General features: G+C 40.5%; 1 protein-coding gene across 2 annotated transcripts; it reads left to right on the plus strand.

Annotated features, from left to right (window-relative positions):
- The first annotated feature begins 1,187 nt into the window (after nt 1-1,187).
- Nucleotides 1,188-8,965, plus strand: LOC114134524 (cell division cycle-associated protein 4-like). Of its 2 annotated transcripts, none has more exons than XM_028001192.1 (2): nt 1,188-1,424; nt 4,626-8,965. In XM_028001192.1, exons 1-2 carry the CDS (start codon nt 1,309-1,311, stop codon nt 5,386-5,388), a joined length of 879 nt encoding a protein of 292 aa, XP_027856993.1. In that variant the 5' UTR covers nt 1,188-1,308; the 3' UTR covers nt 5,389-8,965. The 2 variants fall into 2 exon arrangements, with proteins under 2 accessions (XP_027856993.1, XP_027856994.1); XM_028001193.1 differs by having other exon boundaries at nt 1,197-1,429.
- Nucleotides 8,966-24,390: the final 15,425 nt, after the last annotated feature.

Below are 24,390 nucleotides of genomic sequence, written 5' to 3' on the forward strand. Positions count from 1 at the left end.
AACCGATATTTAACGACTTGAATGACCCTGACATAAATAAAAGTGAGATATATTTGTGTTGTTCTTTTTAGGTTTTCATTTCTGTCATACGATTAAACCGGAAAGAAAGGCAAAATACCAGAGCTGCTGTGATGTTCAGGCTTTCAAATGTCTGTATTTCCTTACAAAAGTAAAATAGGCAACAGCTTATAGTCAACAGATAGATCAGAGAACCTAACGAGGAGGGAATAGCAGAGGTGATAATGTGATGAACCAGAATTGCCTTATTTGGTGAGTGCCTTTTCCTGTTATTCCGGTCACGTCCTTCCTCTTCCATTCTGAGTCATCTGTCTCTTTAAAATGCTGCGTTCAGGTGCTCACTGCAGCATTCTAAGGTCTTCTAGATATTTTCCCAACGCGGTCATTTCTTAGTGAACCGATTTTGGACGCGAATGGTTGAGTGTGTTTCTTAAATTAAATGTATAATTTTAATCGCTCACTCGGTAAAACGAGTTTCTGACCGGAAGAGCAGTTATTGGACTCTGAATAAGTCTGCGGGTTCATGAAATGGACGGTATGACAAAACTGGTGTAATGCGCCTGTACTTTTTCTCCTTCACTGCAAACTCTTCGGGTTTTCAAGTTCTCTTCTTGCACAAATGAATGATTTGTTTGCACGTTTGTGCCTGTTATTATTTTCCCGTAAAAATCCAATATTTCGCCGCCCTCTCATGATAGTTTCTCTCCCTCCCCGCCTATCTTCCATTAGTCTCACCTCTTCCGATTCTGTAGCCCTGATAGATGCCGAACTTATTCGCTTAAGGGGCTTTGCAGTATTTTATCCAAAGGTGGTCATGGACCCCCTTTAGGGACGCCCCTGTAGGCAACCGAGAGGTGAGTTTGATTGACTTTACTTAACACTTCTAGCGCGTAGCAGTACTAGAATAAAACGTCGGTAGGAATAAAACGAAATAAATACTAAACAGCTCATAATAATAATAATAACAGCAACAATAATGATATGGTTTTATAGATTGTCTAGAGATCCCAAAAACGTATTTAACAATGTAAAGATGAAAAACAAAATGAAAAAAAAAACGTCTGACGAGACCGCACACGTGTGGCCCGACATGAATTATATTATTTCCGAGCGGACTCTGAAGGCATCAGCAGTCCTCCCCGCCTCACGCGCCGCCGCACATTCTCTGCCCCGTGAGTGGCGGAGGCGGAGGCTTGTCAGCCGTATGAGCGAGTCGACCTCCTCCGCCCGTGAGTCCCGGCGTCCCGCGGCCCACTCCCCGAAGCTCCGCCCCCTCCCCCGCTACTGGGGATGGACCGCACATTCCTCACACTCCGGATCTCTGTAGTACTGAATCGCCGCGGCGGAACGAAAAGGAGCCGAGGACACGACGGATTTGTACGGCACATGAAGAGTGTCAAGGGCACGTAAGGTTGTTATATTTAAAGATTCATTTTGCTACAGTTATTTGCAAATTTTGCTGCTTTTTAAATTTTTTAATTGTTTTAACCTGAATTTCAAGGGTGACCAGTGTGTTCTCACTAAAGTGGGGAAGGGGTCAGCTGTGTTCTCACTGCGTTCTAGGCAGAAAGAAACGGGCTGCAGACCAAACTGGACTCACTTACAGCTGATACGTGTAAATAGTGTTTTAAATACCAGGCTTCCCTTTATTTCGATGTCGTTTTTTTTTTTTTTTTTTTACAATTTTTTTATTTTTATTATTATTATTAACCAAAATCAGCCCACAGAAACGTGAATCTTTGGGGCTTGGGGCGCCAAAGTATCACTTACAGCGGGAGCTTCGTGTAATTTGTAAAAGCAAATGAACGGAGGGAGAACCGTGGATGACTGAGGGATGAGTAAAGTCTGTCAGCCTGCAGGGCGTCTGACAGTGAGTCACAATCTTTCAAATTTCAATGTTCTCAGCAACACGTCCAGCCTGGAGGAGACGCACACGTCCAGCCCGGCCACCGGGACAGTTTGTTCACCGGTGGCTCGTGTGCAGCAGCAGAAGCAGCAGCAGGTCAGATGTTTGCACATTAGCAAGAGCGCCTCCGATTTAAAAGACAAACTGTAACGTGCCTGGCTGGGACTCTTACGTAAGCTGGATGCAGAGCTCAAAGTTTGTGCACCACTGAATCTCATCCGTGGAGCCTCCACATCCACGTCACATGTATTCACACCATTGGAACTGGGGTTTTTTTTTGTTGTTGTTTTTTTCACATGACAACTACTTCTGTTGGGATTTTATGTGACAGACCGACAGGAAGTGATGCGTAATGAAAGCAAAAAGGATGACCTGTTTTTTTCCCCCCTCCCCTCTTTTTTGTGTGTGTGTGTAAATAATAACAAAAACATAAAATAAAATCCAGCTCCTCCCTCAAAGCCTTCTGCAGAAATGCACAGTGAGAAAAAAACCAATCAGAGCCGGGAGGAGGGTCTTAGCGCTGTCAATCAATGTCACACACAGGCTGCTCAATGAGCTAATGGTGAAGAAACAACTTAAAGACCCAGGAAAACCGTTTATCCGCTGTCATCGGTGGCCATGCTAACTAGTCTGAGCATTCAGGGCAGGCTCTGCTATCAGGAAGACACAGTAGAGTAGCAGAGAGCAAGGGGGAAGGTGTGGGTAGCGCATACACAAGTGATTGTCAGAGCTAACACCCTCCTCCTGGCTCTGATTGGTTATTTCTGTAGTTAGCACTGGGAGAAGGCAGAGGAGCGCGATTATGTGTCTTATATTGTACTGTCAAAACAGAGTGACACTTTTAAAAATATGTAGAAAACATATTTTTTATAAAGTTACATACTGCAGCTTTAACAACAGTCACCCCACTGTTGCCAACTTAGTGACTTTGTTGCTATATTTTGAGACTTTTCAGGCAAAAAAAAAAAAAAAGAAAGAAAAATCACTATGGGCCAAAATTTATTCTACTGTAACTTTGGTGGAATGTTTTTAAAGTAGGGAGGATAAGCTTCACTTCAGTCTCAGTTACTATGTTAAAAGGAAATTTGAATTAGGTGTGCTTCTACCAGTTTGGAACAAATCAACCAGGCTGCGCAAAGCGTAATTTTGTTAGACGTTGACGCTACGTGTGGCTGTAATAAATTAGATGTAGAGGTTGCAAGTTACAGGATTGAACCACACAGCTCAGAAAAATGGAGAGAGAGTTCTCCCCTCCAAGCTGGAGGTTTGGAAATGTTTCCGAGCCGTTCCACCACCACCAGTGGATGGGAGCGTTCCACCACTCCCTACCCAGCCTGGAGTGCCTCCAGCCAGCCACGCCAGCCTCACCGTCTCCACCTCCAAGCTGGAAGTTTGGAGTTTCATGCCTCTGGTAAGGCACAAGCCCGGCGGTGGATGGGACGGTTTGCTACATTGGAACTTATTTAGCTAACGTGTTTCCCTCTCCCCTTTGGCGCACTAACTCTTTATGGCAAGAGCCGTAAGCAACCTCTTACGAGCGCAAAACCCTTTCGGATGATTTCGAGGAAGTTATTTTGCAACACTTCAAAATGGGCATAAAAACATTGATGGAAAACGTGCTGAATGTTTGGCAGTTTCCATCGTGTTTCCGGGTGAAGTGGGTGCATGTTTGGGGCAGTTGGTTAAATTACACAGAGGTGAATTGTTTACTTCAGGTAAATGTTCATGTTTTTTTACTTTGTCAAGGAAAAACGTGATAGAAATCGTGATTTGTTGTTACAATGCTAATCTCTGATTATGTTAGTATTGACAAGATTTTAGCTTTTGCTGTTGAGTGCTCAGTCAAATGTAGCTAATTTGCTACATTTGCCTCTTGGATTCTAGGCAAGTTTTGTTTTTATATATTGCGCCCGTTTATGAATTTAGTGCATCATAAACAGACATAATGTTTGAAAGGTATGGTGATCAAAATTCGAGGCCCATTTCACAAATTTTAGCAGAACACTGACGAATGGAACTGCTAATGAAGCACATTTTTTGACAGGATGTTTTAAACTACTGAACGTATCACATAGGAAAACCTCAGAAACCACAGCAGCCTGTCGCAGCAGAAAAACTAAACTTGTGCCACTTTATCTACAATAACTCTTTGAAGAAATTTTGAATTAATATGAGTTATGACAATATTTACTTACCCTTTGGGACCAATGAAGTATTTTTTAATTTGAAATGAATTTGAATTTTGGCCTTGAGAAGATACTGTAGACATGTTAATGTTTAGCTGTCTGGCTGCACATATGGTGATGTGTTAGCATTAGAGGTGCACCGATTGGATTTTTCTAGCCGATCGCTGATCCTTAAAATGCCTGATCTGTCAATTCCCATTTTGGCAGTTCCTGACTTTTGTGTCTGAAACGATGGTAAATATTGAAATAAAGTTGCTGAGTTGTCAACAGTGGGGTGGCTATTGCTAACTGCAAACATGCAGACCTGGTGGGTCGATCTGCCAGTCTCTCTCACAGCAAAAGAGGACAGTGGTTGATTTTCAGACCTATATCGAGGTAGATAGGATCGGTTTCACATGGAAGTATCGGCGGATCCCCCAACGTTAAGGGAATCGAGGCTGATTTATCGGCGGACCCCCAGTCAGCAAGTTGTTCAAATGCTTTGTCCCTGATGATGTCTCTATAAATCGCTGCAGGTCAATGTTGGGTCGAGGTGTGAAGCGGAAGTGGAGCAGCCTGGAGGGTTCAGAGGTCGAGCAGCTCCCCGACGTCGCAGCGACGGAGGACAAGAGGCCAGACGCGGCGTTGGAGGACTCAGAGGAGGAGGACAGAGGGGACCGACGGTCCAGGACCGACGCCGGCCACCTGCAGCAGCGGCAGGTGGTGCTCAGCCTCTGCCTGAAGAAGCTGCAGCACTACCAGGCCGGCGTGGAGCTCAGCCTGCGGCGCTCCGTGCTCCTCATCAACACGCTCAGGCAGATCCAGGAGGAGATGCAGAGCGACGGGACGGATGTGCGGCTCGGCGGCGTGAGCCGCGACGCGCGCCTCCTCAGGGACGACTTCAGGGAGGACGAGTCGGTCACGTGCCCCGGCTGCACGGAGGGAGACGCGGAAAGTCCGTCTCCCCCGCCGTCCCCTGAACCGACAAACACCACACCCACTGACCTACATAAACCCCTGCCCAACGCTGTCGGTCACACCTTTAGCGATGCGGGAAGCGCCATGGGCTACCTAAGTGACCTCGCCCTGGACGATATCTTCGAGGACATCGACACGTCCATGTACGAGTCTTCGGAGCTGCCGTCCGCCTGGGCGGCCGGCTCCCTGTGGCCGGTCAGCGTGTCCTTCTGGCCCGACGACGACGACGTGAAGCTGTGTTCCTCGGTGGGAAGCCTCCAGTCGTGTCTGCTGGACCTGAACGAACTGGACCACATCATGGAGATTCTGGTGAAGTCCTGATCTCCATGACATCGTCAGGTGCAGCCGGTTGATCAGGGGTGTGATGGTTCTGGATTCTGGACATTTCACACTCTGAACATGTGCAGACATGAAGCTGAAGGACGCTCATCCCTCGTTAACGAGGAACCACATATGCACTTATTGCTTGTGCCTCAAAGTAGACGAGAAATATTTATCACAACTTTAGTATAATTTGCATATGAATGGTAGATGCACCGATCCACTTTTTTCACAACCGATAACAATGCTGATATCGATACTGATATCTAAGGTTCAGATCCGATCCGATGCAGAAAAACAGCTGAATTGACTTAAAATTTTTTGTTTTTTTAAACACAGAGATAAAATGTGCTGAATTACAAATGTATTTGCTAACTCGGCACCGGTACAGCTCACTGAATTACACCAATAGCTTCACTAGCTTGGTCAAATATGGAAAAACATTTGTTCAGTCAGTGTAATTAGGCGTGGAACAGCTGATAAAACTGATAAAAACAACAGGTTGACTATTTTAGTCGAACATGTAAAAACCAACTGCAGCAGACCTTCTTTAAAATGGTTCAGAAAGAGAAATTAGGAATTCTAAATATAATGTAAAATAAATAATAAAGCAGCAAGCATAGAATTTGACTGAGTAGATCTGCCTTTATTGATTGGGCACATTGTCCCTGATAGCCAATCTAGAATTTTTTTTTCAATATTTGAACCGATATGGATATTAATGTGGGATCAGTGCATCTCTAGTATGAACATCTATGTACATACAGGCGTTGGCTTATATGCGAGTCTCACAGTATGTTAACCTTGAACAGAACAGTTGAACAGTTTTATGCGGTTGTGACGCTCCTTTATGTTTCCACATGCTGATTGTTCAAGTTTTACGTGACTGGAATTATTTTCGAAAATCTGAAAATGTTTTGTTTTTTTGTTTGTCTTTTTTAAGCGGTGGAAAATGCAGTAGCCTTCTGTTAGCCAACAGTAGGGCTGTGTTCAGAAACAAGTGGGGGAGGGCTGCAGGCTCTGTTTCCCTCTGCAGTACAGTTTTGACCGGAAACATTTGAACATTTTGGACTCGGTGTCAAGTTTTCGATTTGAGATCAGCAGATTTGTAGGCGACACTATCCGTGAAGTCGAACTTCTTGTAGCAAAGCTCCTGTTCCGCTTTTAGAAGCGGACCAGGAGCTTCTTCACCTTGACAACAGATTGTTTTAGCAGTGAGGCGCACCAAAGACTATGCCATGTTTGTGTTCCTCCACTCAGACAAAGCGTAACTTTTCGGAGATCTGCTGTAGTGAAGCTCTGTGGGTCAAACGACAGCTGTGGACGAAGGAACCCGAGTGGCCATGGAAGGTACGTCACTCAGTCTGTCAGATCAGATCTGGGTTGATAATTAATTAAAGTTCCTTCAGTTACTCAAGAGGCTGTGCTTCAGCCAGCCAGGAGGGCAAAGGCCTGACTTTCCTGTTAGTTATGGGACTGAAAGCTTTCTTTTTATGGAATGCCAAAAGCGCCACAATTAAAAAAAACAAACAAAAAAAAACCTTCATTATTGTTTATCTATGTCATGTTAAAAATCTAATTGAAAATAGAAACATCATCTGAAAGATTATTTAAATATACAGCAAACTTGAATAATTATATTCACATGTATTTTTTATTTATTTATGTTAACGCTCCCAGGGCATCAAGTGCATAATTTAATCTGTGATGCTAATCAAATAAACCTTTGCATCTGATTGGTCAAACCTGCACACCAGCTAAATATGCCAATAGTACTAGAGTTTTTAAATTGCTGTTGTGTAAAATAACAAAAACAAAAACTATGAAATCAAATGGACTTTTTACATTTTTAAAATTATATTTCACAAATAATATGTTTGTGTCTGAATTCATTACACTTGTCATTTAACAATTTATTTATTATTTTAGTTGTGGTACTTTCGGACTTCCATATACTACACCAACTTGAGCCTTTTTGGAAGAAAAAAAAAATGTTGCAGCTGTGTTGTTGAGTATTTTACTACAATCATGTGGTTGAAACAAAATCCAGATGTAATTTTTAAAAAATGTTTATCTTTTTGCATCAAAAATAATAAGAGTTTTTCTTCTTTGGTATGTAAAAGGTGAAAAATTGGGTTTGTTGGAATGTTTTAATCTAATGTTATTTTTTTTATTTATGACTGATAAACCGGCCTCAAACTGCAGTAGATGTGCGAGTTTATTGTGTGAGTGTAAGGTTAGCTTATAATGTTAGTTTGTTTTGGTCTCTTGGTGCAATGGCTGCTGTTGACACAAACCTAGCAGTTATTGTTATGGCAGCTTGTGTTTTGGGAAAATCCAGCATTACATACAAGCAGCAAAATCATGAACTGTTAATTTTTTTTTTTTTTAGAGAAAAATGTAATCCCAGCTGTGATTGACAATAGGAAACTTAGCCATGTCCTAAAATTGTAAATTACAACATTTAAGCCTATGTACTCTTAAGGCCTTGTGCTTTTTGTATTCCAGCGGTGGGAGGGTTTTTTTTTAAGAACAGTTTTGTACTCGTTTCTACCTGAAACTGCAATCTTGTGTCCAGGAAAGGGGGAGATGGGGGCCCAGGGAGCTAATCACGACCTCGATCTTCACTATTTGCTGTTTGCTACCACTGCATATTAGCGCCTTTGCAAGTATAGGGGAGAAAAAGTCGGAGTAGATTTCTGAGACAAAAACTCAGAAATTCAGAGATTACTCTCAGAAATATCCGAGCTTGAAATGTCGAAAATTTCAGAAAAAAGATTTCTAAAATTAATTTAGAAAAAAAAAAAACCCTCATAAATCTCTTCAGTTTGAAAAATCAAAAATGTCTGAGAAAAAACTCAGAAATTTGGGCTTCATGTCAATTTCTGAGGGCACGTTTTTTCCGGAAATTTACTCTTTTTTTTTCTATCTAAATTGGCCCTAATACGCCGCCGTAGTTTGCTCTTCTACCTGGCGTTTGTTGCTAGTTTACCTGGACACTCCTGCTTGACCTGCGCTTCTCTCCTCAGAACCATAAGCCGTTTGGCACATACTTTTTTTTTTGCTTTATTATTTACATTTTTTTCTAACTCTGCTCTCCGACCAAAGTAACACCCTCCCTCCTCGTCTCTTGTGGGAAATGTGCCTTACTACTGAACCCAACATGTTTATTTGTGCGGAGCTTTTTTTTTTGTTGCTCTCTAAGCTTCTGCCTCACCGTAAAGAAACCGGAGACGATGTTATGTAAAGCACTCAAAAGCAGGGACTGTTTTTTTCCCCCCATCCTCATTCTCCTTGGCCATTCTCTGCGCTCGCTGAATACTACAGGCATATGAGCTTAATGGATCCTGACAGCGAACTAGCTGACGGAGGAGGAGGTGCGGAGGAATAAACAAGAGGAGGAGGAAGCAGTTTTTACGTCAGCGGCTCATTAGGGGGCGGGAGGTTTGGAACTTGTTTTTTTGCCCAGATTCAGACCAGCGACCAATCACATGAGATGGGCGAGGAGCTCCAACAACTTGTTGTTTTTTGCTCCCAATGTTCAGTGTAATACAGCTCGATTGTAGCTTATGAAAAATAATAATAATAATTTAAAAAAAATCTGCTTTCCGTCTACCTAATCTGAACACAATAAACCCTGAAGTTGTTCCATTATTTTTTATAGCATCAAAGTACATGACGTCACATTAATCTGTAAAGAAAAAGCTGTATTTTGATGCTGATCATGGTATAAATGTCACAGAAGGAAGTGTTTTCGCTTAATAATATTACAATTATTTTATGTATTTTTGCAGAATGTTTTATAAATTTCCCCCCCTCCTCCAGTAATACAATAAAAATCCCCACAAACTGCTTTTGTGTGTGTGAACAAACGTGATTTATTAGTTCATTGTTAATCGAAAAGCAAAGTTAAGTTTTTATTTTCTGAATTCCAGAATAATAATAAAGCACATTTTTTTTAAATAAAAAAACAAAACAAAAAAATCCCCCCTTCAAATTAAGAGGTGCCTTCAAACAATTTGCTCAGAAGATGACGTCACGACTTTGTAAGGATTGGATAGGTTAATTCACAATGCTTGAGCTGCATGCAGGGACAACTGTGGATGATTGTAAGGCAACGCTATTTTTGGCTGCAATATGCATGAAGGTGCTGTTCATGCAAATATATGGAAGAATATGAAAATCATTAAACTGACCAGGAAGGAGATCAGTTTTGTTACCGAGAGATAAATGGGTTTTGGTGCATATTTAACATGCATTGTGAAAATGCTAGCAGAGGCCAGTAAAGTGTTATCTTCAGTAAAACGAGATCTGTGCCTCCATTGGTCACTGGGGGGCGCTTGTGAGCCTTAGCACTCCATCTCAACTGTAGAAGTAGAGGTGGCAGGAGGTTTTTGGTATTTTGCTGAAAGAGGGACTGGTGCACTGCACAATATGGATGGCAACATAAATAAAGAACATTATATGGACTTATTGAAGCAATGTCTCAAGATATTGGCTAAATAGTTCAAGTTATAGGGAATGAATTCTTAGCATGTAGCCACATCAGTTTAATGTCTTGCATAAAGCGTAGGCGTCAATCGTAAGCACAAGTGTTTGGTTGGTAAATTATACAGTATGTGGGGGAATAATAGAGCACATGTGCATCTTAGCTGCCTCTATTCAGATTCAAGATTTAAAATTAAGTTCATTACTCAAATCGGTAAAAAAAGAAAGAAAAGGTTTTTATCTACGCAAACCCAGCAGATTGCATTAAGTCACCGATTCGCAGTTTTCACTCCTCCTGGACAATCACATAGCGACAGTCGCTAGCGCCGTGAATCACAACACCGCTCAGCTTATACAGCTCTCCAGCCTTTGGTGGAAACTTTTAACTGCAGTTTTTGATTTTCCTGGCTGTAAAGAATTGCAATAATCCATCTTGCACACTTTTATTTTCTCTGTGTTGCAGGTACAGCGCGCAAAAGACTGATCCTTGATATCACATCGAACATAAACCAAGAATAGATACTTGTGGAACTCCCGTAGACACAGAGCATGATTATCTTCCTTCAATTCTGCTAACTGCTGATATAAAGTGTTGTACTGTGTAACCAGCCACACATTAACAAGGAGTTTATCCTAAAATTATGTGTGCTTATAGACATGCTTCTCTTTCCCACCCACAGAGTTTTATTTGGCCAGACAGGCAGATGTTCCCCATCATTATCAGCCCCCAGACCGGCTAATGCTTCTACATTAATCTGAAGTATTTATAGGTTACATAACGTAGAATCCCAAGCAAAAAAAACAACAACAAAAAAATCACAATAGTGATCAAATACATATATTTGATCACATGTAACTATAGTTCGAAAGGTCACAGGTGGGGCTAGAATATTTCTTCTTTCTTTTTACCTAATGTCGGGCATGAAATAGAAGCCAAGTGTGCCCTCTGGTGGTCACTTCACAACACGACACGTTTCCATTTAGAGTCAGGATGACAGTGCACGTTGAAAAAATGAAAATAAAGATGTAGTTTTCCAGTGTTTGTTGTTGCAGTGTCTTTGCGGCTGTGTGTTTCCAAGCAATCTGATCCTTGTGCAAAAAGAGTGTGTTCCAGTGAGGAGCGACGGTTTCTGGAAACGGACAGGAACACGTCTCAGTTACAAGATTGAGAGCGTAGCTTATATTTCATGTACGCTGTCGGAGCGCTCAGGTCTGCAGCATCACACTCCAACCTCCTGTACTGGGTTGGCCCAGTTCAGCTTCATCTACAGGGGAGCAACGGACTGGCACCACTAAGGACAGTGAAAGGCCTTAGCCCAGGTTTATGTTACTACTGCCGGGTAAACCACGGTGTCAGAAATGAATAAAGATATCTCTGTATTTATGAATGCAGTAGGAAGCTATTTTTTTCTGGATGAACCCACAATGAAATCTAACAGCGGACTAAAACTTAGCTATAGCCTCACAGGTTTCCTTAAAGCTGCACTATGTAACTTTTAGGTAGAATATATGTATATTTGACATATTTGTTAAAACTACCACAATGTCATGATGGTATGTTATGAGAAAGATAATTTGTGAAATTTCTTTATTTTTTTTGCCTTCTCCCAGTGCTAACTCCAGAAATACACTACTCAGTGAGAAACAACCAGTCAGAGCCTGGAGGAGGGTCTTAGTGCTGTCAATCACTCTCGTACTCACCTTCTCCCCCTTCTTCTAAGCTATGCTCCAGCTGGTTCACCACAACACATCCTGCCATGAATGCCAAGGCTAGTTAGCGTGGTCACGGATGACGGTTGATAAGCAGTTTTCCTTTAACGGTAAGTTGTTTCATGAGTACATGAGGATGATTGACAGCGCTAAGACCCTCCTCCTGACTCTGATTGGTTGTTTCTGACCAGGAGCGGTGCATTTCTTTAGACAGCAATAGTAACTCAGGTAGAAGGTGGAGGAGATCAAGGTTTTCACATTATCTGTCTCATAGTGTCACAACATTAGTTTTAACAAATAAGGAAAAAACTTTTTTTTTTTTTGTAAAACTTGCATACTGCAGCTTTCCACAGGCCAGGATGGAAAACTGAAGGCCATAATAAACAGAATATAAGCTCCTAGTTTGCATTTCAGCAACAAGGCAGTTCAAAATGCCTTATTTCATAGAAACATTACACAGTCACCAACTGTGAAACAAGCAACGCCACCGTCAGAATCATCAAATGACATCACAGAAGCATCATACAGTCACCAGTTGGGAAACTGGGGAACATAAATAGGTTTCAGAAATGTGAGCTTAGCTTCATTTTTTTTTTTATTATCTAGTTTTGTTTCTTTCTCAGGTTTAACGCTTTGGGTTTCTCTGGATTCCAGCAAGCAGGGTTTGTGTGGATGAGAGGCCGCCGCTGCTGCAGGAATTCAGGGAGTGGCCACAGCCGCCGCTGACACGAAGCCACACCTATCCTTCCATCTATTGATGCAGCGCCTCAGTCTGGGTTTACATTCTTTTTTTTTTTTTTTTTTATCCCAGCACACATCAGCCTAATGTGGTGCAGTGAAGTACTCAGGCTTTGGGCCCAGTAAGCCTCAGTGTGTCAGGCTGACTCAGCACACTCAAAGAGTAAACAAGCCGAGCTGCTGCTGCTGCTGCTGCTGCTGCTGCCGCAAAACAATGGGATGGATCGGATGGACTGATGTTCAGCACTTAGACAGAGATGTTAGATGTATTTATTTTTATAGATGTAGCCAACAGGATGAAACATCTCAGCGGAGCATACGATGTGCCGCGTCGGCAGAAATATACGGCAGTTTGTCGTTTTAAAGTGCTTTATATGTTACTAATAAATACCCAAAACACTATGTAGCAAATGTTCAGTATAAACACAATAAAAAGTGTGAGACTTTTTACTTTTTCTTTTTAAAAAAAGTACTTCATAGTCAAACATTAAATTAATTGATCATATTTACACTGATTGGACAAAACATTATGATTTAAAACTGTGTAACCAGCTATAGCCAAGCACAGACTGACTCTCTAAAGCTGATTTGATAGAGCAGACGTGGTGTAACCCATTACATTCAGATGTCACCAACTTAGTTTACTTCTGTTTAACTTAATCTCAGACTTTTTAAATACACAGGTTCCGTGCAGGTTTCAGCAAGTCAAATGTAAAACTTTTTAAATGCCTTTTTTTTTACCCCTCCAGGAGGTCTTTTGTGGGCTCTAGTGTCCCTTATATGACAGTAGGCTGATAGGAAACGGGGAAGGAGAGGGGGGAAGACATGCGGCAAATATCGTCGGGTCCGGGAGTCGAACCCGCGACGGCCGCGTCGAGGACTCAAGGCCTCCAAATATGGGTCGCGCTAACCACTACGCCACCACGGCACGCCCTTTAATGGCATTTTGAATGAAATTTAAGACAAAAAAAGCTATAAACATAGGAGATTGTTGGGGAAATTGTTGAAGATTAAACATTTCAATCAATCATAGGAAAAACTGAAACTCCAGCGGTCTGTGTGGCTCTTGGCAGCAGCTTTGTGCTTGTCACTCAGCTTACGGCTCTCTACAGCCTCAGCAACGGCAGGGCCAAGCTTAAAAGTTTTTTTTTGCACTTCACCTCGTGTTGATTGGCAAAAGAAGAGTGTGTTCCTCGCTAGCTAGCAAAAAAACTAGCTAGCAAGCGTATGTTAGCAGCTAACAATGGCCTCAACAGACATTGACGTCTCAACGTCTTCACAAAACGACGTGAAGACGTTTGATGTGACTCAAACTTTTACCTGACAGAAAAGTCCCACGAAAAAAGAAACTACATTAACTAGTTCTGCCACAAAAAACTTTAAGACCCGTGATGAATGCATTTAAGGCCAACTTACATAAAACAAAAGAATTTAAGATATTTTAAGGTCATAATGTTAGACAAACAAAATTAAGACTTTTAAAGGATGCACGTATTAACTGACAGTTATTTTGTTAAGACCTCAGGTGTTCATTATAAACCACGCAGTATCATGAAGACCAAACAATCAGGGGTGAAAGTAGTTTGAAATTCTAGGAGGTACTATGCCAAAACAAATAAAAGTTGGGCAGCTCTTGAATAGCTACAAAATGGAGCTGTATTTCCCACAGCCCCACTGGCTGCAATGTTGACACCGCGAGATACCGTGAGACCGAAATTCTGAACGTCATGGCGTGGAGTGCATCCCAGCTTTCCATGTCTGGCATGTAACCATTCATTTTAGCTTTTAAACTGGTTATATTGATCCTGTGTCCAGGCAGAGGGATGATCAGTGGGCCTAGCATCATGACCTGTTTGTTCTGAAGATCCTGCAGCTTCCACTTCGTCTTCCTGACATGGCGCCTCCTCACCCCGACTCTCATACTGACAGGAGGAACCACAGAGCTCTGCTAAGTTAAAAGCCCATCTTCTGAAGATGGGATAGTTTTCCTCCAACAGGTTCCTGAGGAATCACCTCAAACCAGATGTTGAACTGGATTTTATTTCAATGTCATTGGTGAATGTCAGAGCCACATTTTCAACAGTGGAGCTGTAAAGATTGGAAAAGGTTATCGTTTTGGAGAAAGTCTCATCAACATCAATATTTCCACTAAATAAGAGACAAAAAAATAAATAGTTTGATAGAGGAAAAGCCTCTCACAGTGAACTTAAAGCAAAATGGCAGAGAGCACCAAACTATTTTAAAAAAATATTAGACAATTAATTTGACTTCAAATAATTATCGCGGTAGAAGCCATTTGTTTGTTAAATACTTAATGAAACATACTTACCGTGTTTGGTGTTTGTTGTGAATGACGTATACTCACAGACAAAAGAGGTCATTAGTCCAAGTTTTGTCGTTTATTGAACGTTCAGAAACTGCAGCGGCTGTAATGCGCCAAGGTAAAATAACCCGAACAGGCGATCAACTCAAAACCACTATGCACCTTTTTATTCTCTCTCCCGTTGTCATTTAAGCACACCCGTTGCCATGGCAACCGCCTGCACTCCGCAAGCCGAGCAGAGATTGCGTTAAAACACATAACATTCAGTCCGTTACAATATGAGGTTTTCAGTTTTCAGGCTTGATATTTATTTTTGTGATTATTAATAAGCGCTCTCATGAACACAGCGGGGGTTGATCGGTTCATTTTAAGCTCCTGCTCTGCTAGTTATTTTTGGTAACGGAACCCGAAGTCACAGAATTGCGGAACGCCTCGTTGAAACAATAATTACCGAGATTATTATTTTTGTTCGGTCATTAATTTGAACATGTTTTGTTGATTTTTGTTGTTGTTGTTCTTTAAAGAAAGTAACGAACGTTTTGATAAGCGGAGTCGTGCTGGTCTCGGCGTCCTGGCGGGGGTTCAGTTTGTCACCCAATGGCCGAGATCGACTCCAAACCTTCCGCGATCGACGTATTGAGCCCCCTGCTCTAACAAAACACGAACAGTTCAGAAACAATGTGAAATGGGGACAAAAGCTGTTTATTAACTGGCTAAGTCGCGTTTTAGATTGTTCTTGAGAAACTAATCAGTCACGGCTGCACAATGCACCCATTGAATTTTTACAGCAGACAGCCGCTCCCCTCTATTGCAGGTACTGCGTACCCCCGCCAAATCTTTTAGGGGTACGCAGTACCCAACCGTACCCGCCTACTTTCACCCCTGCAAACAATGCAGCAGACTGGACGTTTACAGAAGGTTAAGGTCATAAAAACAAGATCCTACGTTGTGGGCGTCTTTCTGTTTGACCCAAAAAGACAAAATGTATTGCACAAATTCAAACCTAAAACATCACAGAAGCAGCTTTAGCTTCAGTCACCGCTGTAGAGTTCTTGTTTGCAAAATAGCTCAAACGTAGCCATTTTGTGCTCGTTCCAACACAAATTTGATCTCAACCATTCTGTTGCAGATGACCTCTCAGCCTCATTCTTCATCTGTCTTGGTCTTCACATAAAACCTCATTAAGATACTTTTCAGTAAAGTGAAACGGTTGCAAACAATGTGACAAAATGTGAAAAAGCTGAAGTGGGATTGATACGTGTGCATTGCACGTCACTTTGTGCACTCATTGAGTTGTGCGTGTTGATGTACAACGTCCCCACAGAAGAATGTGGAGGCCAAGTCAACACCTTGAACATGTGTTACCGGAGCGACGTGGCAGGGCTGATTACCCTGCTGGAGAAGGCCACAGTCAGGGAATAATGGGGCTGTGCTCTGTTAGCAACGCCATTTAGCTGGAACGACTCAAAGTAACATCCACATGACTGTCAGGACTCAAGGTTTCCAAGGAAAACATGACCCAAAGTATTTCACTGCCTCCGCCAACCTTCTGTCTCCTCTGAAGCTACAGGGAGAGAGAAAGAGAGAGAGAGAAATAAGTAAAAGAAAAGGGCAGAAGAAAAACAGACCTAAAAGTTGGAGACTTTCCACAAACATTTCCTGTTTAGTTTCTGATCGTCTAAACAAATATCCAGCCTTCTAAATCTGACCTGCGTATTGTGCTACTTTGCTCAATGATCAAGTATTTTCTAGCATAAAGTGCCATTGATTGTACAGCACAATCAAGTAACCATGTTAACTTCCGTTGTTATGAAAAATCTATATATGTCAAATATGACTTAATAGAAACTTGGTTTTGAATCATAGCTCCATCTGAAATTGGCCTCTGTCTCTTTAAGAAGCTCCTCCTGTTTTGGACACGCCCCCTTCATGCGTTTCTTAGGACTGTTGGACTGAGAAGCATAGACACATTCAACAAATTAGAAAGTTATTGATATATCAATTTATTTCAGGAACTTTATCAAAAAGTGAAACACATGATTTATAGTAATAACACATACATACGTAGATGTTTTATAGCTTTTATTTCTGTTACTTATGATGATTTTCTATTTAGAGTTAATGAAAACATGACATTTAATTTTGGAATATTACATCAGACTAATAATAATAAAAAAAACTATCTTTAAAAACAAAAGTGTGCACTTAATGAAAAGTATGTTTAATACCTGCGTAATGGTTATTTTTTAAAGGTACCTTTAGTCTGACAAACATATTCTTCACATATTCTAATGTGATGGATATGACTGTAGTTTGTATTTTGAGATCAGCAGACTGTAGTAACACCAGGCGTTTGCTGCCGCTAGTCTGGAGGAGCTGAATGGTTGCCAAGGGAGATAAAAGGATTTCTCAAACGTGCATGAAATAATCAAAGCAACACTCCAGGTATGATTTTAATGAGGGAATAACATGATGTAAAGCTTTAAAAAGGTTGATCTAGCATAAAAGAATGACTGAAGTCTTGCGGCTAATCATGTTTTGACTTCTTTCCGATTACAAAAAGATGTGGGGAAGTTTCTGAAAGGTCCATGACCCTCAGGATCAAATTCCTGTCTGGAAGGGACACATGAGGTTCACTGCAAAGCGTGATAATTTAAATACAGGCTGTGAATCCTGACCTGAACTCTCGAGTTCGCGGGGAAATGGATTTAAACCCGAATCTTCTGACCAAAGAGGGCCCTGTTCAGACTTCTTGATAGAACAAATTAGCTGCTGGTATGTTGTTTTTCTCCACAACGTCCAATGACCGTCTGTTAGAGCGAGACAGACCCCGGTCAGTGGAGGATGTATGTCTAATTGAAACAGGAAATAAGGGGAAATCACTGACCAGGTCAACTGCAGACAACCATAGGAAAGCAAGTAGTACAGTAGAGCTGGACCACTCTTCTGCTCTTTCTGATTTTCTTTGTTTGTTTGTTTCAGAGAAGCAAAAATATCAAATTATCCTGAGGATAATTTTTGAGAGAGGTTTTTCAGAGGTTATGGCTGACAACATGTTTTCAAAAAGTGGACAAGTTTAAATTTACTGTGTGTTTTCCCAAACATACAGAATTAAAGATACAAATACAGACTCAATGCATAGCTACACCCAATAAAACCAGCCCAAAAGAACTGTGCAAGTTCAACGGCTGCTTAGGGGCCCCACACCACCGGGGGCACCCAAGAGCACCAAGCCAGCATGTAAACTAAATGCTATTACACATGGAAAAACAATTTCTATATTATTTTGTTATAGTTGTTACACAAATAATAGATTGATTTCTTCCTACTGTTGTTGTGGAAATATAAGATATCAAACTTGTTAACTTATTTACTGTAAATGTGGTGTTTATCTGCTTGTTTCACTTTCAAATAGTTAAAATAATATGGCACACTTAAATAACACTCAAATCCAAATATTGTTTTTAGTTTGCTACTCCTATGAGGTTAAGATCAGCAGCCGTAATAACTGTATGACGAAAGCTGAGGATAATGAAGTAGGCATTTTACATACATAAAGTAGCTCATGATAAATCATTCAGTGTTGACATGATAGTATGGGGGGGCCCAAATGAAAATCTGCATTGGGCCTCAAAAAAGCTTGGGCTGGCCCTGTGTACGCCCCAAAAATAGCTGGAAAAGAAAAGAAAAAGTCCCATAGCAAGTTGGAGAGAAATATTTTTTGCAGCTACTCACATAACTGAATGATAAAGCACTCTGAAAAAGAAGAGAAGAAAACGATATCTGATTAAAATTGGTTTAATAGGTTGATTTCCTACCTTTGTAACACAGTGCTTCAAAAAGGTCGATAGCAGAACCGTTCCATTGAATTTTAATGTTTTGGAAATTATTGTCCTGCTAGAACATGTGATTGTCCACAAGTTTAAACACGCTAGCTGTTGCTCTGAGATGAAGTCGAATAATTTGAACGTAGCTTTCTGTCTCTATAATCCTACCCACTTCAGGCCGTTTAGCAGTAGCTGCGTTTCCACTCCAAATGTGCGCACAACTTTGTTGATATTTCGCAAATGTTGAAAAAAAAAAACACCTTTTGGACTTTTACCGATACGTTACTGTTTTTTGTTGTCTGCTTCAAAAACCTCCAGAATATGACCTCAAATCAGCAGCACATTTGCTCAGTTGGTTTCCCCGCTGTTCAAAAAGCTTTGTGGTTAATTTACCATCCAGAAACCACTTGCTGCTTTCCTGTTGGTTGTGCAGGAAGCTCCACTTCTGCCTTTCACTTAATCAACTCATTATTCTAAGACGTGAGACATACAGAACTGAGAAAAATTATTTTAAATTATTTTTAAAGGCTGACACTGCTGACGAGACCAATAATAATAATGATGAAGGTGACGGAACCGGCTAAAATACCGAAAGACGTGAGGTACTTGCTGTACGGCATGGCCTCCGTGGCTCCACAGGTCAGTCTGATTTTCACAAATGCATTACAAATGTCGCTAATTAAAGGCGCAGTACACGCTGTTAGTCGTGTGGGTGAGTTCACGCATGCAGCAGATGTGCTTTCGTGGCGACCGCCTGAATCGGTGGGGTGGTTCAATGAACACGTACACGACCTGAGAGCCTCCCATGACCACCGCTAACCATCTGTTGTCTGTTGCTGTGGCAACCGTAAACAAATGAAGCCATGAAATGTGAAATTTCTTGCTGGTTGCAGTGTTTGTTAGGGTCCTTTTCCTACACATTCCGACGATTTCACTGATAAGGACTATAGAACTGCGGCTCCCCCCACAATTATTTGATTGCATATTTTTGGATAAGAGTGGAACTGGCCATAACGTGACATTAGTTGGGGATTAGTGCTTTATAAATAAACAGAACTGAGCTGAATAAATTTTACATTTTCACCTACCTTTCCTGGATACTAAACTAAAACTGATTTAAATGATATGATTTTCACTTTGGTAAATTTTGTATTTACAAGAATACAGTGGTTACCAAGGAAAGTCTTCAATTTCATAGTCATGTTAGCGGGCTACAGACAGATCTTGAGCTAGCTAAAGTTTGAATTATTGTTCTTACTGTATGAATGAGCAGGTTTAAACAATAAACAGTCTCATTCAATAAATTAGAATATTATTGAAAAGTTCATTTATTTGAAACATATTACGAGGATTAATTACACAGACTGATGTTTTCAAGCCTTTATTTTTGTTTAAATGATGATTTTTCACGTACTGCGAATGAAAAGAATTACGTTTAAGAATAAAATATGACATCACACTAATAAAAAAACATTTATAAATGTGTAGATTAAAAGGTATGTTTAATACCTACTAAAAGGTTGTAATTTTCAAAAAGTACCTTTGTTCAGACAAACGAGGCTCATCGAAACAAATATTCAAATTGACTATGAATGTATTTTGTTGTTTTTTGTGGCTGTTGTCTTGTCCAGGACCAATGGAGATCGACACAACTGCTTTACTCAAATGTTCTGTTGTCTTTCCCATTTTTTAAGGTTGGAGGAGAGAAATGTACTGTATATCCCCGGACAAAAAGATATGACGTATAACAAAATAAAACTTTCAAAAATACTGTGATTAACCTGACAAAAGGGAAACAAAGTTTTATTATGTCCCTAACATTCAACTTTGGTAAAACTGCAACCCTGAGCAAGTCGTCAGGCACTGACTCCTCACGACTTTATGTCTTGGTTTTAACTATAAAATACAAATTCAACTATATCAAACTGTATGAATGTACACAAGGAATCATCAGCACTGGGATTTTTAAAAATAATTTCTTTCAATTATTTGACAAAAGGAACATTTTTCAAAACTGTTGCTTCAGTTCATTAGGTAACAACAGGTACAACACTGAAAATAAGAAAATAAGCTAATAATAAAATATAAATGTTTTCCTTTTGTAAGTTATGGTGCTGATTTTCAACAGTAAAGGTTAAATGACAAAAAGAAGGAGTTTCCAGTCAGGGAGTTCTTTGTCCCAACTGGCTTTGAGTTTATGCAAATGGTCCACAGTGATGAAGTCTATTAAAACATTTTACATTATTATTTTTTATACATATACAATCATCACTAAAGTCAAAGTGGAGCAGAGGCTGATGAAGTGAAAAGTGAAATCCCTGTATGAAGCAGAACGGGAATCCTGCTCCCATCCTGGAGCGAACTGGTTTGGTTCCGATCTGCTGAACGTTCAGCGTGGCGCGTCTCTCAGTCAGGTTCAAATCAATGTGACGCCAGAGAATGAATCCTTCACTGTTTTCAGTCTTACACAACATAACATGAGCATGAAGGAAAAAGCTGTGGACCAGAATCTGCTGCATGAAATCTGTGGGCCGTGTCAGTATGCGCGCTATGCGCACGGACACGACCGCTGTCCCGTGTGACGCTTGCTGTCTAGTCATCAGATTTGTGTTTCACACTGCATGGTGTGGAACTGAAACACTCACCGGGTCACATTTCTGGACTCACATGATGTCACGCTTTCACAAATTTAACTCAGAGTAAAAACAGGTCATTGACTTTACATCAATCAATCAATCAATCAATCAATCAATCAATCAATCAATCAATCAATCAATCAATCACGAAAAGATTATGAATTACAGAGCTTTGACTCAAGTTGTCTTAGGAAACGCAACACTTTCACTAAGGCTACATCTACGTACTTAAAGGGGCAGTTATATATATTTTCAAGGCACATAGCACCATTTTATAGTACAATCAAGTATCTATGTTACTTTCAGTGTTTTAAAAAAAATGCTATATGTATCAAATATGAATTAAAAGAAATTTGACTTTGTAATTTAAAAAAAGTCATTCCTTAAAATTGGGCCTCTAAGAAGCTCCTGCTTCTTTCTGAAACTCCGCTTTCAGGAAGTCATCACAACACGACTCCCCTATAATACCTTCAACAACGTTTTTACCAGCGTTGCTCTGAGAAGCAGCTCCTGTAATGAGTTCAGCCGATGGGCAGATCCTCCAGGTGTTTGCTAGTTGCTGCTGGCTAGTCTGAAGGAGATGAGTGGAGAAGCTGGGAAGGAGGGCTGCCCAGTGAGACGGAGGCCCGGCAGCTTAGAAACTGCGTCTTGAAGGCTCAGTGCCACCAAGCATTTTGCACAGCGTAACGGTTGCCATGGGAGATTAAACAATTTCTCAAACATTCACAAATTCACTGCAGGATGGTTTTTGATGAGGGAATGACATTATAACCTGATGTAAAGCTCAAAAAGTTGATTTTACGTAACACTGCCCCTCTAATTCCAGTAGTGGGTGACTGTGTGCCGACAGGAAGAGCAATATTTATTGGCGGCTCCAACTTAAAAGTGGTTTGAAATGTCATAAAGTTTATGAAGCTGGAACATCCATTTAAGAAGCTGTGTCATCAGTTCTAGTTGTGAAGTGTCAGGATAAAGAAACATGTTGTTCATAAGTGTGTACAAATCAAAATCTCAAACACATTTATGTTCAACACCCTTTAATGTGATGCCCTTAAATAAAAACCACACAACAGGCGTCGCTGAACCTTTAAACATGTTGGCATTATAATCTCCACCCTCATTCCAGTACAACGCTCTAAAACGATTCTGAACTTGTGGCAAATCTTTAACAATCAATCAATCAATCAATGCTTGTGTAACGACAGTAAACAGAGGGTTTAGAAACAGATGCAGATGTTTGTGGTGCCGTTTGCAGAGTTACACAGTAAAAGAAATAAAACCAATATTTTGGTTTATTTAGCCCGTATTAGCTAAAAGCATGTTCACCGTGTTATTCATACATTTAGAAACATCAGAGTTCCAAACTACACATTTAACTTGAAAACTAAATATTTAGCTTCAAAATTCAAAATGTAGTTTTCAAATTAAATACTTAGTTATAGGAAGCTAAATATTTAGTTTGCACACTAAACATTTAGTTCCAAACCAGATGTTTAAGTCTGAGCTAAATATTTAAAGTTCAAACTAAATAGTTAGTTTACAAACTAAATATCTAGACCCAAATTAAGTATTCATTTTTGCTGAAGTTATATGGAAAGCAGCATAAGTAGTGATGCAGTTTTTCATACTTTTTGACTTCAGCCTCTCTGCAGCCAGCTTTACATTCAGAGTGATTTTAACTGGAGCCAACACTAAATGCTGTGTCATTTTATATCCTCGTAATATTTTATATCCTTTCCCATCCGAGAGGATGGAGAAAAACCAACAGAGGACTGGTCTGGCCCCGTCCAGATTGCAGATTCATAAATAACTGTAATAAAATCATAATATACATGCCTGCCACTGGCAAAAAGAAAAAAAACAAAACAAAAAAAACAGACAGCTGAGTCAGAAATGATCAAATTAGTTCAGCGGATCAGCGGCTGAAAGGACAGTGGACATGTACTTTTCTCCTAATCAAGTTAAAAGGTGGTCAACTTGAAAATGATTTCCACTGGGGAAAGCCTGATGCTGCACCTCAATATATATCAGCACACACCAGTAGATTTGCATGGTTGCATTTGAAGCGCTGCCAGATAAATGGGAAACGTGGGAGCAGTCACGTTTCCTCTCACTTCTGGAAGGTTAGACCCACAAAACATGAAGCAGCTTCATTTGCTTTGTCCCACAATAATGCTGCCTTGCATTTCTCCTGTATTGATCCAAGTGCCGGTTCCTCCAGCACTAACTCCACCGCCGGCGCAGCCTCGGCGACTGATCAAAGCATTAGAGCGCCCAGACAAGAACGAAGTGCAGCCATTATTTTTTTTTTCTCTGTTTTGTGAGGTAATCTGTCGCAAGCAGATGAATGACCCCAGCAGGTCTGGGAACGGAGCTAGCTGCTGATGGCAGACGTTAGCCTGTGAGCCACCGTATGAGGGAAAATACGGGCAGAAAGTGACCTCTCCTTACTAAAGACAGAGCGTTTGGTCAGCGGCCACGCCCTCGTTGTCCTTAATGCAGTTATTATTTGTTCCTTTAGTTGATTCAGAAGAAAGCACATCCTCTGTTTTCGCCTGGACTCAAATGTTAGAACAGTTCTGGCTTTTGAATCGTAGCTTAGTTTTGTTTCGTTGTGACTTTTTGTTAGTGTTTTTGCTAGTTTGTAATAGTTATTGTTAGTCAGATGCTGTACAGTCTCGGTTTAGCTTTTATTAGTTATGGTAGCAGTTTTAGTATTTTTAGAGTTTGGTAAAAAAAATTTAGGTGAAGAATTCAAAAAGGTCAAAGTATTGTATTCTGATTATGTATTCATTGATTGGGTAATGAATATTCAACGGAAGATGCTATTTAAAAAAAAAAGAAAAAGATTTCACTCATTGTTGAAAATGACTCTGGTGTTTTCTCCCAACTTTTGTAGTCTCCATTTTGCGGACCAGCATTAGCACCGTCAGCAGGAGTATGGAGCTGATGTAAACAAAATCAATTTCACATCAGTTTGAAAGGCTGGAAAATAAATTCATAAACACAAAAATGAAGGATATTATATTGATCATTTCTGTATGTTTTTGTTGGCTTTATAAATGCACAATGTGGTCGCAGTTTGTTATAATTAGATTTTCTCCATTAACTGCAGTTTTTATTTATTTCAAAAAATTTGTTCTCAATTTCAATTTTCTTTATTTCGTTACTTTTAGTTGACAATAACAACCCTGGTTCTGACCGTCTAGAATTGAATGATTTGGATGAGTTAGCAAATCCTTTTGGCAATATAGAATCTGTTGTGAATGCTAAGGCTAGT

Source organism: Xiphophorus couchianus, chromosome 19 (assembly GCF_001444195.1).
Source record: "Xiphophorus couchianus chromosome 19, X_couchianus-1.0, whole genome shotgun sequence".
Lineage (NCBI taxonomy): Eukaryota > Metazoa > Chordata > Actinopteri > Cyprinodontiformes > Poeciliidae > Xiphophorus > Xiphophorus couchianus.